Genomic DNA, 14,417 nt, shown 5'->3' with positions numbered 1-14,417 from the left:
TCTTAGCCCCGGCGTCTCTTAGCAGTGGATCTTGGAGTTGTCTCGTTGGGCTGGGCCAAGCTTGATCCAAATCGAGTCTCCGTCCATAGGGCTCAAATATCAATAAATAACACATTTTATTTGAGCTTACAAAATTGATTCTTTCAGATTCCACTAAGAAATTTTTTGAAGATATCCTACCAGTGTGGGACCATTTGTAAGCAAAGAACTTGAGATTGGGAAGCAAATGGAGCCAAAAAGGAAGACATTTGAAAAGCATGTAGAAGCCAAAATGCTTCATATAACAGACAATTTTAGTGGGGACTGAAATGGTATAACTTCGAATCTTTGATAGCATAAAATGTTTGTTACAACTGTGCAATTGGAATAAAACATGAATTTATCATATGATATATTACATTTTATTCAAAGTAAGTAGATATAATGAAACCTATAATTTAAGGTGGCACCAAAACTGGGAGCTGAACTTCACCATACTCAACTATCCAATTCTATTAACAAATGGGAAGTGGATTATGAAGATGTTGGATCCTTCCCTGTATCATGCCCGTAAGGCACCTCATTGGCTCATTGCCACCTTCAGCTGCTTCTCGGCTAAAAACATAGCAGCATGCTGCTCGAAGTATTCCTTGCTGTTCATCTCAGTTAATCTGCGTTGATTAGCGGTCTTGCAATCAGCACTTACAGCAGAAGAAGATTACCACATTGAATAAATGTCTGCTTTAAATCATTTTGTAAAGAATGCAACCAGGTTTGAAAGTGACTGCAAAAGTGAAATACTCTACCCACAAGATATGAAATGGCTATAATGCTAAAAACATCTCAATTCAACCTCACATGGCCTATTTGTTCCTTTTCTGTTATAAGTAATTGAATTTCATTAAAAATCGCAAAGCCGCAACCCAAATACACAAAAAGTATACAAGAGAAACGCCTAACCAGACATTTGTTCCTAGAATCATCAAATAAAAAATCTCCAACAATCTGAACCTTTACATGCTTCCATGTAATGATAAATAATCTATCCACTAGTGTGAAAAATGAGTATAGAGGATAAGGTGCTACATGCTCCAAAGGTTGAACGGTGACAAGCATGTCCCATAGTTCAAAATTTAAGCATACTCATTGTAAATTCATGATTTGACAGGAACACCCTTTTTTTCTTTTTTCTTTTTTTTTTTTTTAAAAAAAAAAAAAAAAAAAAAAACGAAAAATATTTGGTGGTACTTTTTTGCATTGCCAGTTTATGCATCATCAACTAAAGATCATTATTGTTTTTCAAAATAAAAATGTATGATATATCCCATGGAAAAATCAACTATAACGTGCTAGCATCAAGGTATATTAACTTTTTGGATGACCAAAAAGCATTGCACAAACACTGCCCTCTTCTGCCCCCTCCAACCCCAAAATTGAAAGAATTGATTGAACAAATACAAATTACAGTTTAATCTTGGTCTACACAAGCATATTACCAGAAAGTAATTAGGTTGCCACTAATTCAGGTGCATATGTTGGCATGCAAAGGAATGGTAATCAGAATATTAGAGAGGAAGGAAAACAGAGCCCCCAAATCTGCATCAGCTTAAAAGGATCACATATGATCTCTACTCAACCACATTAAAAGACACTGATAAGAAAAAAAGAGACTCATGCTAAAGGATCACCATACCTACTAATGGTGCGATCTTTTGCAAATCCCAGTTCATTGTCCACGCAAAGGTCAAAATCATCATTTTTCCTTGATCTTGAAGAAGTTCTAGGTGCAACGCTCTTAGCATCAGAAATTGTCACTATCCTTTCAAAAAGCTCTTGAGGACTCCCTTCGGCTGTACACAACAGTCTGCCCTTGTTATCGTACATTACCTGCAACAGCCATAAAAACATTAGCTTGAATTAGCTTCTCATTGGGAAATATATATAAATAGCGAGTTCCCTTTTGTGCATCCAATGACCTTGCCAGAGAGATGCTAAAGATTCAAAAGTTAACGGATTCTTAAATCTCAATTTCAGGTTATGGCCCTTCAAGTAATAGAAACTCTTCTGAATTGCCATCCAGAAAATGGCGTTCATGCTGTTTCCTCCAGACTTTAATGGAATCATCACCTTTGTCACATCTGTAAATCATTCTTTAAAATCTAACAGCATCATCACTACAGATGGTACTATTGTTTTAAGTAATGCTATTTCCTAAAAAAAAGGAATGAAAATTAAATTGAAAAAGAAACCATGACGAACTCATTCCATAAGGCCATACAACATGAAACTGTAACATAGAGATTCAACTCAAATAGCATTCCTTTTATATGCAAGTAGAGCTTCTTTTCCTTTACGTTTTGTGCAGTCTACATAATTGCTTTTCTGCATTCGTGACATGCCTGGAAGCATCTCGGCAAACAATTACTGTTGGTCTGTTTGGAACACAGATCTTTGCAATTTTTAATTTCTATAGTTGGCATTCTTTTCGAGCTTTCCATATATTCCACAACTTCCAAAAATATGCTAGTTCAAAATACTATATGTTGGAGAAAAGAATGTGGTTGACAATAAAGAGCTGGTGGAAAGTGGCAACCATAACTAAACTGTGCCCTGTGGAGGATGACCAAATAGCTGAAACTATGTTTTGTTACTCCAATCCACAAGATGAAGTCCAAATTTTAGTAACATAAGATTTGAAAAGGACAAACCAATTAAGAACTGGGGAATACATCAACTAAAGTGACAAACCGATATGCTGCTGTCCTATTGTGTAGTCCAAAAATTGGGACACCTTCCAATGCGAGGGTATGGAACTTCTCTGCAAAAAGAAAATGAGGGAAGTCATATAAGACAAAATCTAGAATGTTCAGATATATATATATATATATATATATATATATATATATATATATATATATATATATATATATATATATATATATATCCACACACACACATACATGTAAAGTATGTATGTACATATACGTATATATCCACATACATGATACATACATACATACATAAGACATGCAACCAACTGAAACACTTCAGATAGCTGGTGCGCGTGAAGATTATTAAACTTGCCATTTTGGCAGCTCCAACTTGCAATACATGCAAAATTGGCATCATTAAAGGAAAATAAAATACCAAATTTATTTTATACATGAGGTTAAAAAAAAAAAAAACTGTAAAGCTCCAGTTGTATGTTTTGTCTAGCCTCTCCAGTTCAGTAATACACATTTTTTTTTTGAGGGCTATCAATCAATTACAGGAATGTCATGCCCAACATAGGTAAGTTCACCATTGCCATATCCAACTACTTGGAATTGGCTACGTATATCCCAACAAGCATGTCAAAATCCAGTAAGCTAGATATGACTTACTGAACAATCCAAAATAATCTGCAGCTCCAAGTGGTCTGTCACAGAGTTCCTCAAAAGGAAAATATGCACATCCATTAGCACCGAGAGGAACCTGACATGAGTAGACTATTTAAGAACGGTCCTAAAAGGAAAAAAAATGGACTAAGTAGCATGCTCTGCATAAGCCATTGCAAAATCTAACTTAGCACATACCTTCAATTTCCTTCCCATTACCACTTCCACCTCTTGCGGAGCAGCTATGCAATCCCCAATTAATTGACGGAACTTTTTCTTGAGAAAGCCAGATAAGTCCTTGCCAATGAAGTAGAAACCTTCCTCAGCCTGCAATTCAAGTGCAAACATGAAAAGTTGAGGTTAGAAATCTATAATAAGTAGGAATTATCAGCCAAATGTGTGACATAAGTTAAATATTATATCAGATAGAGCTGATACCATACCGAAGTCATCTTCCGATAGTCTGTTGATGAACCAATTTCATGAACCATACATCGTTCCTGCACAGTACAATTTTCTAATTTATTAATTTTCATAGAGTTGGAAAAGTATGAGGCTTTAGAGCCTTTAATTTCCAATATATAACAAAAATTCAGATTCAGACCATGCATTCCTCAAATCACAGGAACGGGTTAGGAATTGCACGCATAAACTCAGAAGAATAAGGTCACACCAAAAGTGGCTTGGCATGAATTTAAAGCTAAAAGCCAACTTGTTTTTGAAGCAAAATATGCTAAAATCACAGTGGTTTAGCCTATCCAATCACCAGTCTTTATTAGATAACATCCATATACACACCTTCAAAGTGGAGATGAAGGGTAGAAAAAGATCCCTCTGCAGTCCACCTTCATAGAGGTTATCTGGAGCACGATTTGAAGTGGAAACAAGAATCTATACCCACCTCCAAACACAAACACAAACACAAACATAGATTGATATGTTGACTTTAAGAAAGTCCAAAAGTCATACTGTGTAGAGCAGAGAACACAAAAAAAACAAAGGAAAATTAAACTACTTACAGCGCCATTGCTGAACAATTGTTTAAACAGACGGTTTAGTATCAATGCATCAGCGACATCGGTAACCTATGGAAGGCCACATGACAAAGGAAATCAAGATATGGCATAAAAATACAAGCAATTGGATATGATCTACAGAGGGAAGTTAGAGCACTGGAAGTAATTTACCATAAATTCATCAAGACATAATAAAATTGCTTCATCAGATATTTCCCCTGCAACCATTTCAAGTGGATCTGCCACACCCTTGTGCTTCTGAAAAAACATACAACATTCATGATAAACTTCAAAATCTGAATAAGTGCCATGTAAATTGATAGTGAGTAAGATGAAATCTGGTCCACAAAGTGATAATAAATTTTGCAGTGTGTTCATAACAGAGAAGTTCCGTGTTCCAATTAGAGCTTGTTTGAGTAAGAAAGGTGTTCTTTACTGAACATAAGCTTTCTTAAATTTAAGCTAACAAATTATTATGGATCTTGATTCTTACTTGCAAGCGGCTATGAACATTCAACATAAAGTCATGAAAATGGATCCTGCTCTTCCTCCAACTGGAGGGCCTGAGAAGGGGGGAAATTAAGTAATAGGAGATAAGTCCAGCAGTGATGGTGAGAAAGTTAGAATTGAAAATCAAGAGAATAAGATTGATAACATCTATATCAATTCCATATAGTCTTTACATATTCTTATCAGGACTGTTACTCAACTATCCTGAATGACAGATACATATCAAGACAGGCAAAAACCAAAACAGACTAAATCTGCACAGCATACTTACAATTGATCAAAAAACAAGTCCATCAACATAGTTTTTCCAGTGCCCACTCCTCCATAAAGATATAGACCTTTGACAGGTGCGTACGAAGATTGTGGTATGAATCGAGACCACAACCACCTACTCCTGTATAAAACAAATTGGTGACTAAATGGCCAACTGGTAATTTTTGTTAAAAAAAGAAAAAGAAAAAAAGACACATGAACATATAGATTCTAAATTTCTAAATCAGATGCACCCTCAGAATAAATGAACACAAAGAATTGATCTACCTTATTCAAAATAACAATACAGGAAGAACAAAATGGAGGATTTACCTTCCAGATTTTTCTGAAGCTGAATACCGATCCAACCGGCATGCATTAGCTGAAGCAACAAGCTCATCGTATAGTCTCTGAAGTTCTCTTAAGGTGTCTACCTGCAAAAATACTCTGAGAGGACCATTCCACAAGGAAAACCAAAACAGACACAAGACAAGGCCTACTAATTGCCTTATCATCGAGTATAAAGTCCATTCAGCTCTTATATACCCATCTTTACCAGTACACTAACAACTAACACCCTAAATAAATAACGTAAAATATTAGATGATTCACAAGTCCAATAACAATAAAATTTCCAACTAAGCAGAAAAAGAGTTAAATGATCAGTTTGTGGGAAATTGGGAATGCCAAGCTGAATTCAAATGTGTGAACTAATTCTTCATGAAAGCACAATCAGTTCTCACAAAAGATGATAGGAACTGAAAGTGTAATGCTCGAGAACGTTTGCACAATCAGTCATGTTTAATTGGCTACCTTTCATCTTCCTCATTTCAAAACTCAAAACCAACAAACAAGCGCGCAGGGGTGAATTGTGTCATACCTGGCAGCTATCGCCATCCACAAGTTCACCAGCAGCAATTCTTCGTTCATACTCAACTAGAGGCCCTGCTCTATTCAAATCTGCAAGTTGAACCAGCAGTACAACAACACCAAAAAATGGGTCAAAGTATGAAACAAGTTCATTAAATAGAAGGAGAAAATTTCGAATTGATGACTAGTAGAAATGAAAAACAACCTCCATTTGTAACTTCAGCGGCACCTACTGACAAGAACCTTGAGATCATAAACATATGGTATCGAAATCTATCGAATTCAGCACTGTTAGTAAGTCTACATGCAGTCCCAGTATTGGTCCGCATCAAATGCTTCCGGGTTTTCACAAAACCACCCGAGTAATTATAGCTTTGATGCCGAAAAGCAAATCGGGCGTGTCCAAGAGATCGGGCCATTCCTCTCATCTTCACTCCAGGCTTTCAACAGAACTGCAATAAGCTTAACCACTCCAGGCCTCCAATCAAGAAGAGCTGAAGGAGTGGTTCAAAGCCTAACACAAATATACAGAGCCCCTGAAACAATAGCAGTAAAACCCATTACAGAAAGCAGAATATATTCTTGATTCCAGCTGTGCAGAAAGCGACAAATTATTTAGAATCAGAACATGCAAAAACACAGTGAGAAAGTACGGAATTCACTAAAGTAATGAACTTAGGCCCTTCACTAGAAAGATTACTGATTATTTCAACACAGAAGGCATAGATTAAAAAAAACCCATATCCATGAACGACAAGCCATCACCAATAATGATCTAAATTCTTTCTGCAATCAGCATTAAACCCAGCTCATACATATGGGATTGCTACAAGAACCATAACAATGAAGAAGAAAAAAATACCCGAATCAGAGGACTCCGACAAAACTGGAACACGCCCAGAAATAGTGCTGTGTTTATCTTCTGAGAGAGAGAGAGAAGTTTTTTACCGAATGAGAATTATATATCTACCTGGGAAGTGGGAACCAAATTACCTCACACGTAGAAGTAACCCAAAAAAAGTAAGAGAGAGAGAGAGAGAGAGAAGAAAGCGTGATGTAAGAGAAGTGCCGAGTCTTTGATGATTAAGCTTGCGCTGGTTGACCGCCTTTTTGTTGGTTGGGTTGGGCTTCACCTGAGCTTTCCGATTTCTTCCTCTTAATGTTTGTGCGGACCCCCACCCACCCACCCACCTGTGCGCCCATGCCCCTCGCCACAATTTTCTATGTATTAAAAAAGCTTCTTCTTTTTTTTTGGGAGGGAGCGGTGTGCCGTGTCCGTGTGTGGGGTCCGCTGACGCCGCTATCCAACTTGGCTTCCTTTTTCACCATTTCGGATTCTCATTTCTCAATCGGATAAGATTTAATTTGTGGCGCTTGACATTAAAAATCCCTACTTCGAAAGCGAAAGCAAATATCCTTTTTTTTCTTTTTTTTTAAAAAAATTATAAAATAAAAAAAATCCACAAAACAAGAATTTAAGCCTGGGGTATTCAAGTAAATGACCTTTTTCCCCACTTGTAAATTGGAAACAGATCCTCCAAGTCCCGAAGTTCTCCAAAAAAATAAATAAATAAAATTAAAAAAAAAAATTAAAATTTTATTTCAAATTTTGTTATTTTTTCTAATTTTGGCTTTCCAAATTTTTTTTTTTTCAATTTAGCCCTCAAGTTGGGGGGCTGGCTCCGCCCCTGATCCTATGGTTGTCTGCTTAATTTATTATGAATTCATTTCAAAAGAGTTTCCTGCTTCAATATGAACAAATCTTTTTCTTTTCTTTTATTTTTTAGTGGAGAAGACAGAAGTGGAGCAATTTCCACCTATATCGATCCGAACAAAATTTATTTATTTATTTATGCTTCATTAAAAAGAAAAAGAAAGCGTAGTGTAGAGTGTAGAGTATGACATGGGGACATGTAGTGATGGTGATTTCATGTGAAGCAGGTTTTGGTCACCATCAAGCCATTAATATGCAAACTTTTATAAGATTGTTTGGGAATTGATTTAACTTTAATTATTAACTCGAAAATGACTTTTGGTTCCGGGAGTTTTTTAGGATAAGATAATAAATAATTAATGCGGGAGGGTTTGACAAATTGACCATACTCAATAATAACTACATTCAAAATAAATAATAATACTCAATAATAACTACATATATTAGAAAAATAATTTCGTAAAAAGTGAGTGAGTGAGAGAGAGAGAGAATATTAAAAGGCATATACCAGCATCTCGTGTCGTGTGTGATCCAAACAATTTGAGCATAAATAATTAAATATTCAAGTTTGGGGCATATGATCCATCAAACAAAAGTTGATGGCATAATTTAAAAGTTTAAAGTATGATTATGATTATGATTATCATATTTTCATCACGTCATTATAATATAATAATTCTTATCTAAAAGAGCACAAGACAAGCTTCACGTTATTTTAATTTTTAACTTTTAGCTTTTATAATCATAAATTAAGGACAATTCGGATTCACTTGGTTGCGCGTCATTGCCGACCACTTATTGAAGGTCGACAGAAACCTTAATACCCAATTTTGAGGGCTTGGAAATCTCGGTCTTGTTTAGGCCCAAATTAAATTTCACGCCCCAAGGCTGAGGGAGATCATAGAATATCACATCAGTATAACATATTGAATATCTTTCTCCCACACATATGTGCTAAACCGATTATGATTGTATAAGGATTAACAACCTCTCAAATTATTTGTCCGAATTTTAGATAATTCGGACAGGTGATTGTAAGAAACCACTTGTGTAACCCACCTAACCAGATAAAAATTAGGATGACGAACTACTTATTCAGTTAGGTTGGTCTTATAAGTGTTCAAATTCAGACAAATAATTTGAGAAAATCTCGATCCATTGTATAGGATTATCTTGTTGATTTACGATAGGCTTTGTGAGGAAAAATTACTGTTGAAAAATTCTGTAAAGAAGAAATCGATCGTTGGAGGTTCGATGGATTTGCGAACTTTCATATTCATTCCAATTGTACGACACCATGACAATCTATTATATATCATCACTATTCCGATGGAGAGTAATTTTCATTCTTAAGAACACTTTTCAAAATTTTAAAGAAAAAAGTTCACACTAATAATTATGGAAGTTGAACTAGAAATTGGGTTGTCTTTCTATCTTTTTTAGGAAGCATTTACATTTTTGGCCTTTGTGCTTGTCAATTTGGCTAGAAAGCGTGTAAGAGCATTAATAACAGCTTCTCTTAAACTTTTCATCAATTTAGAAATTTAAATTACATTTTGCTTTCCTATTTAAATGTACTCCATAATAGTTCTCTTTATCATTTTCATACACCATATAAATATTATTCAAATTAAATGCTAGGGGAAAGATAAATAAAAGAGAAATTATTTAAATATTGTTTCAAATAAATGATAGAAAAATGAGAGAAGAAAGAAAAGTTTTTTTTTTTTTAATATTAAAATAGTGTTAAAAGAACCACTTTTGCCTATCTGGATCTATGATACAATTTTTAGTTTATTGACGGTTTATTAGTTTAAGAAACAACAAGCGAATCTGATCAAAGTGATTTTTAAGAAATTTTTTTACATCTAAGAAATGGAATTTAAAGAATGTGCTACTAGTGCTTAAAGCATTCCCATCTCAATATTTTTTAGTTCTTCTTTTATACTCTTATAAAATAGTTTTTTTTTTTTTTTAAACAAATAAATAATAAAAAAAAAATGATGGAAAGCTCATGGAATGTGTATTAAGTTTTGTTGGAAATTGGACCTCCAAAAACAAAACAGTTACAATAAGCCCCATAGGTAAAAGAAGCCCATGGGCCATGATAGCCCGAATTGGCCTATCACGTCACTCATCGGAAACCCAAATAAAGAAACTCGCGAAGAAACAGCAGCTCAAGTGCTCAACCCCTTCCTCCTTTGAATCTCTGTAGGAGTAGGATCCACACTAGTTGTTGTAGTCGGCCAAACCATGAAATTCTCACTGCAATCAAAATCCTCTTCAAAACCTAAACCTAAACCAATCAAACCAAACTTCGATGACGCCGGCAACAACAACGACCACCACGACTCCAAACAATTACAATACATCACCGAATTCGATGCCTCGAAAACCCTAGCCCGCAGCAACCAACCCAAGATTCCCGTTATCCCTCCCATCCCTAACCAATGGAGGCCCCACAAGAGGATGAAGAACCTCGACCTTCCCATCACCTCCCAATCCTCCGCCGCCTCCGGGGCCCTCTCATTCGAGCTCGAATCGCAGCCCCACGTCCCCGATTCCAACATCTCCTTCGGTCTCAATCTCCGCGACAAATCCGAATACAAGGACGATGATGAACGCCCGCGATCTACTGCTCCTGTTCCCGTGGAAGCGGTCATGCTCCAGAAGCTCAAGGACGACCTCGATAGGCTACCGGAGGATCGCGGCATGGAGGAGTTCGACGATGTCCCCGTCGAGGGCTTCGGCGCCGCCTTGCTCGCCGGCTACGGATGGCAAAAAGGTAGAGGGATCGGGAGGAACGCCAAAGAGGACGTGAAAGTCATTCAGTACGAGAAGCGGACCGACAAGCACGGCCTAGGGTTTCTCAGCTCCGACGAAAGAGACAAAGAGGAGGAGGCTAAAGCGAAAAGGCGCGATACGGAAAGGAGGTCCTCCAAAGCTGGCAAAAAGAGTTCGCGTTCGAACGTAGAAGAAGAAGAGCCGAAGAAGGCAAAGGCGAAAAAGAGTGGACAAGTGGCGTGGCTGAAGAGTCACATTCGGGTGAGGGTAATAAGCAAGGAACTCAAAGGAGGAAGATTGTACTTGAAGAAGGGGGAGGTTGTGGATGTGGTTGGACCAACCACGTGTGATATATCAATGGACGAGAGCAGAGAGCTCGTTCAAGGGGTCTCCCAGGACCTTCTTGAGACGGCGCTCCCTCGCCGTGGGGGACCCGTGCTTGTTTTGTATGGTAAGCACGAGGGGGTGTATGGGAATCTGGTTAGGAGGGATTCGGAACAAGAATCTGGCTTGGTTCAGGATGCCAATAACCACGAGTTGCTCCGTGTGCCACTCGAACAAATTGCTGAGTATATTGGGGATCCCAGCTGCCTTGGATATTGATCATTGTCTAGGTATTTCTCAATTGTTGGATATAATAGATAAATTGTTCAGACCTATTGAGATCTTCGTATTGGTCTTTTTGGTTTAAAATATATGTTCAAGATATGGATATGTGCGTGCTCTTGTTTATTACTTTATTTGATGCGTGGTTCGTCTTGTTTGTCATTTTTGGATGTCTCTTTGGTTCTACCATGTTGGGGGAAATTTTTGAAGAGCATGTGCTGTGGCTTTTACAAAGAGGATATGGGTTAACTTGCCCTAAAGGCTTTGATATGTTTCACTCCTGAAGTCCTCCATTTTTCTTTCTATGACATGATAATTTCTGTGCAACTGTAATTACTGGAAGATTCATATATAGATTTTTGTCCTGCGTCCTAGTTTCTATTAGGTATATAATGTTTTTCATCTAATAAACCATTCTTGGTTTTCCTCAATTTCTTTACATCATTCTGAGATGGCTGTATTTGTTTTATCTTTTATTTTGCTCTCCCTTTATATTTTAATATCTGCTTTAGATACTCGAGTCTAGCACAATTGTTGATTATAGGTTTTTATGTAAAAATATGAGCTTCCTTTGCTCGTGATGCACAGCTTATGGTTTCTTTGCTGCGAGATGTGCATGAGAATGATCAGAGATTGACGATGTTACAATTGGTTGACAAAATGAAAATAAAGCACAAACAAGGTTGGCTTTATGTTCTATTTCATTCTCTTCTTTATCAAATACTACTGGGCAGGATATCATGTATATGCAGAGCAAGACACCTGGACTTTTGTGGTAGAAGTTAAAGAGTAATGCTACTCTTCACGCCAGATTCACACCACTGATGTGGCAGGTCCACCCAATCATGCCATGTCAGCCACTTAAAAAATTAAAAAATTAAAAAAATTCCCTTCCCCATAGAGCCCCAAATTTGTTCACTGCCGCCGTTGGTTTGACACTGCTGCTGACATGCGACATCGCTGCTCGTTCCACCCAAATTTCAAGCCCCAGCTCTCTCACTCTCAAGCCACATATTTTGTGAAGACTGTGTACCAGAGTGGTTAGTTTGTTAAACTTTTCTTGCCAGTTTATTTTTATGGGTTTAGTCAGAATAATGGCTTTTTATTTCGAAGCCCTTGTGGCCTAGCATACATCGTTTTAGCAGCATTTGAGTAAAATTTTAGGCTAGATCGTGGAATGGAACCTTGACTTTGGTGTTATATGACTTGGAATGTGCATGAGAGCCAGTTGTATGGCCTAGATTGGACTCAAGTTTAGACAATGTGCGCCTTATCATGGTTAATTTGCCTGTGTTGTGGACATTGGAGTTAATAGTTGGCCAAATGTATTGGGACTTGCTTGCTATGTCTTTACTTGTCTCTTCTGCTCATAAGTTGCATCTGTTTTCTTTTAAATTTGGTTTATCATTTTTTTTTAATTTAAAAAAATCTAGACCTCATTTGTCAGAATTAATTGTTAGAAGGTTTAGACTTGTGGTTTAAGTACTGTTTTGCCCGTAGATGTTGTGTAGTGTTCCCTGGGGGGTGCTATGATGCAATCCCTTTGCTTGTTGTTTTTAGGTCCTTTGGATGACTGATGGTCCTGTTTTCTCAGGTTTGAGTGGGAACGAACGTGCCCGTTGTGCAGGGGGCTTTCGTTAAACCTGCTGATCTCAAATCATTTGGTGATGGATCAACTAGTCTCTTTTTCCAGTTCTAAATGACCTTGCTGTAAGCCAGTGAGTTTTTTCTGCTTTGAAGCTCTAAATCCTTATTCAAAGCAGCCTTCTCCTGATCTCTTCGTCTACAGAAGTAATTTAACCGTATTTTGATCTGCCTTGTTCATGGGTTGCACTGGAAAGCTAGTTGAAGTGCCTGTCTACTATTGAGTTGGCAATATGTTCATATGTTGTATTGAGAAACGTGTCCGTATCTTTTTTCCTGTAGGCTCCATTATATCATTATTCTCCCCAAGGCATATAATGTATTGTTTCTCACAGTTTCACAATTCGAAGTGGTTTTGAGAGGGACCTCAATTCGTGTCTTGAGCTTCTTGGGTTTACGGAACCATAAAAGCAGGAAAGAGAGGGGAAAGCAGCAGCAGCAGCAGCAGCAATGACATGACAGAAACCACTTTTTTCCCTCTTTGCATAATTTGTAGTTTGCGGGTTTCTTGGATGATTTCTGCTGTCTTATTATCCACAATGGTGTTACCTTCCTTCCTGTGAGAGACGAGAAAAAATTTGTATTCCATCTCTATACTTGAAAGAAGATATAAAAGCTATGGGAGAAATAGGTAAATCAAGCACGAGGATCACTAGTAGATCAAAGATAAACAAGTTAGTTTCCAAAATCAGTTCGTTCTTCTCTCTCTCAAGTAATTACAAAGAGTCAACATCTATTTCCAATTTTACCTAGCACATAATAGCTGAAGTAAATGACGTTTCTTAGAAATTATTTTCCCGACAATACTAGTAGGGTTTTATTACAAATTGCCTCAAATGTGGTTAGGGGTAATTATAAATTACTCGACTTTTAGAATCAATCACTAATCCCAACTGGCGGATTGACACGCGTCACATGAAATACAAAAACCTTAGAATGAATGAAAACATAGATGCTTTTTGTTTCCATATTCAAATAAAGATTAAATTTCTTCATTTTTCTAGTGATACATACACATCATGCGAGAGCATACATTAAGGGACTAAAAAACATGACGATTTCATTGTACTTCAAATCATTAAAAAAAAAAAAAAATGACGATTTCATTTTACTTCACAAACCATAAAGAGGTTTAACGACAATTTCCGTAAGACAGGAAAGTAATTTTTAATTAGGGTTAAATACATTTTTTTTTTTCCATGTGGTTCAGTAATAATTTCTTTTTTTTTTTCTTTCATTTAGGCTTCATTTTGTATCGTAAATCCCTCCGTCCATCTTTCATCCATAAATTGATGAAAATTTACGTCAATGTCCTTAAAAATTAGACACACGTCTGTATGCCTCATTATTTTTTTTAAAACAAATATATAAAATAAAAGATCTCGAAAACTAAAAATATTAAAACATTGAAATTTTTTTTATTTTTTATTTTAAAAAAAAAATGGAAAAAATGAAAAAGAAAAAGAAAAAAGAAGGGTGGCTGGCCACCCCCAAATAGCAAAATGGGGGTGACCAAACCCATTTCAAGAACCTTGGTTTCAATCATTCCCTACGGTTGGTTTGGGGTTGAAAGCATTGATGAAGATGAAAAATTAGGGGTCGGCCCCTTGGGGGTGGCCGAACTAACCCCATGGCCTTGTGGGGATGGTCAGCCACTCCCATTTT

The 14,417-nt window shown here is 36.8% G+C and overlaps 2 protein-coding genes across 4 annotated transcripts; one reads left to right on the top strand and one right to left on the bottom strand.

Moving 5' to 3' along the window:
- Positions 1 to 309: 309 nt before the first annotated feature.
- Positions 310 to 7,053, bottom strand: LOC133871223 (uncharacterized). The gene is made up of 15 exons (XM_062308621.1): positions 6,867 to 7,053; positions 6,210 to 6,540; positions 6,015 to 6,094; positions 5,468 to 5,568; positions 5,154 to 5,276; positions 4,866 to 4,935; positions 4,544 to 4,630; positions 4,376 to 4,441; positions 4,155 to 4,247; positions 3,800 to 3,856; positions 3,555 to 3,683; positions 3,363 to 3,453; positions 2,709 to 2,797; positions 1,673 to 1,866; positions 310 to 650 (listed from the first exon to the last, which is right to left on the bottom strand). The coding sequence occupies exons 2-15, from the start codon at positions 6,430 to 6,432 to the stop codon at positions 560 to 562; spliced, it is 1,494 nt and encodes a 497-aa protein (XP_062164605.1). The 5' UTR covers positions 6,433 to 6,540; positions 6,867 to 7,053; the 3' UTR covers positions 310 to 559.
- A 2,829-nt stretch (positions 7,054 to 9,882) lies between these two features.
- Positions 9,883 to 13,123, top strand: LOC133870660 (protein MOS2-like). 3 transcript variants are annotated; one of them, XR_009900760.1, is made up of 3 exons: positions 9,883 to 11,116; positions 11,843 to 12,148; positions 12,703 to 13,123. XR_009900760.1 is itself a non-coding variant. In XM_062307823.1 (2 exons), the coding sequence occupies exon 1, from the start codon at positions 9,972 to 9,974 to the stop codon at positions 11,103 to 11,105; it is 1,134 nt and encodes a 377-aa protein (XP_062163807.1). In that variant the 5' UTR covers positions 9,883 to 9,971; the 3' UTR covers positions 11,106 to 11,116; positions 12,703 to 13,123. The 3 variants fall into 3 exon arrangements, 1 of the variants encoding a protein (XP_062163807.1); XR_009900759.1 differs by having other exon boundaries at positions 11,697 to 12,148; XM_062307823.1 differs by lacking the exon at positions 11,843 to 12,148.
- Positions 13,124 to 14,417: the final 1,294 nt, after the last annotated feature.

The sequence above is a fragment of the Alnus glutinosa genome, chromosome 6, assembly GCF_958979055.1.
Source record: "Alnus glutinosa chromosome 6, dhAlnGlut1.1, whole genome shotgun sequence".
Taxonomy (NCBI): Eukaryota; Viridiplantae; Streptophyta; class Magnoliopsida; order Fagales; family Betulaceae; genus Alnus; species Alnus glutinosa.
This window is presented reverse-complemented; position numbering and strand designations above follow the sequence as displayed.

Bases quoted from the DNA above. Each gene is read 5' to 3' on its own strand.
- LOC133871223 (XM_062308621.1), bottom strand. From the start codon at position 6,432: ATGAGAGGAATGGCCCGATCTCTTGGACACGCCCGATTTGCTTTTCGG. The intron at 5,277-5,467 runs GTAAATCCTCCA...TGTTTTATACAG, and splicing joins GCTTCAGAAAAATCTGGAAG to GAGTAGGTGGTTGTGGTCTC. The intron at 651-1,672 runs GTATGGTGATCC...TAATCAACGCAG, and splicing joins AAAGATCGCACCATTAGTAG to ATTAACTGAGATGAACAGCA.
- LOC133870660 (XM_062307823.1), top strand. From the start codon at position 9,972: ATGAAATTCTCACTGCAATCAAAATCCTCTTCAAAACCTAAACCTAAA.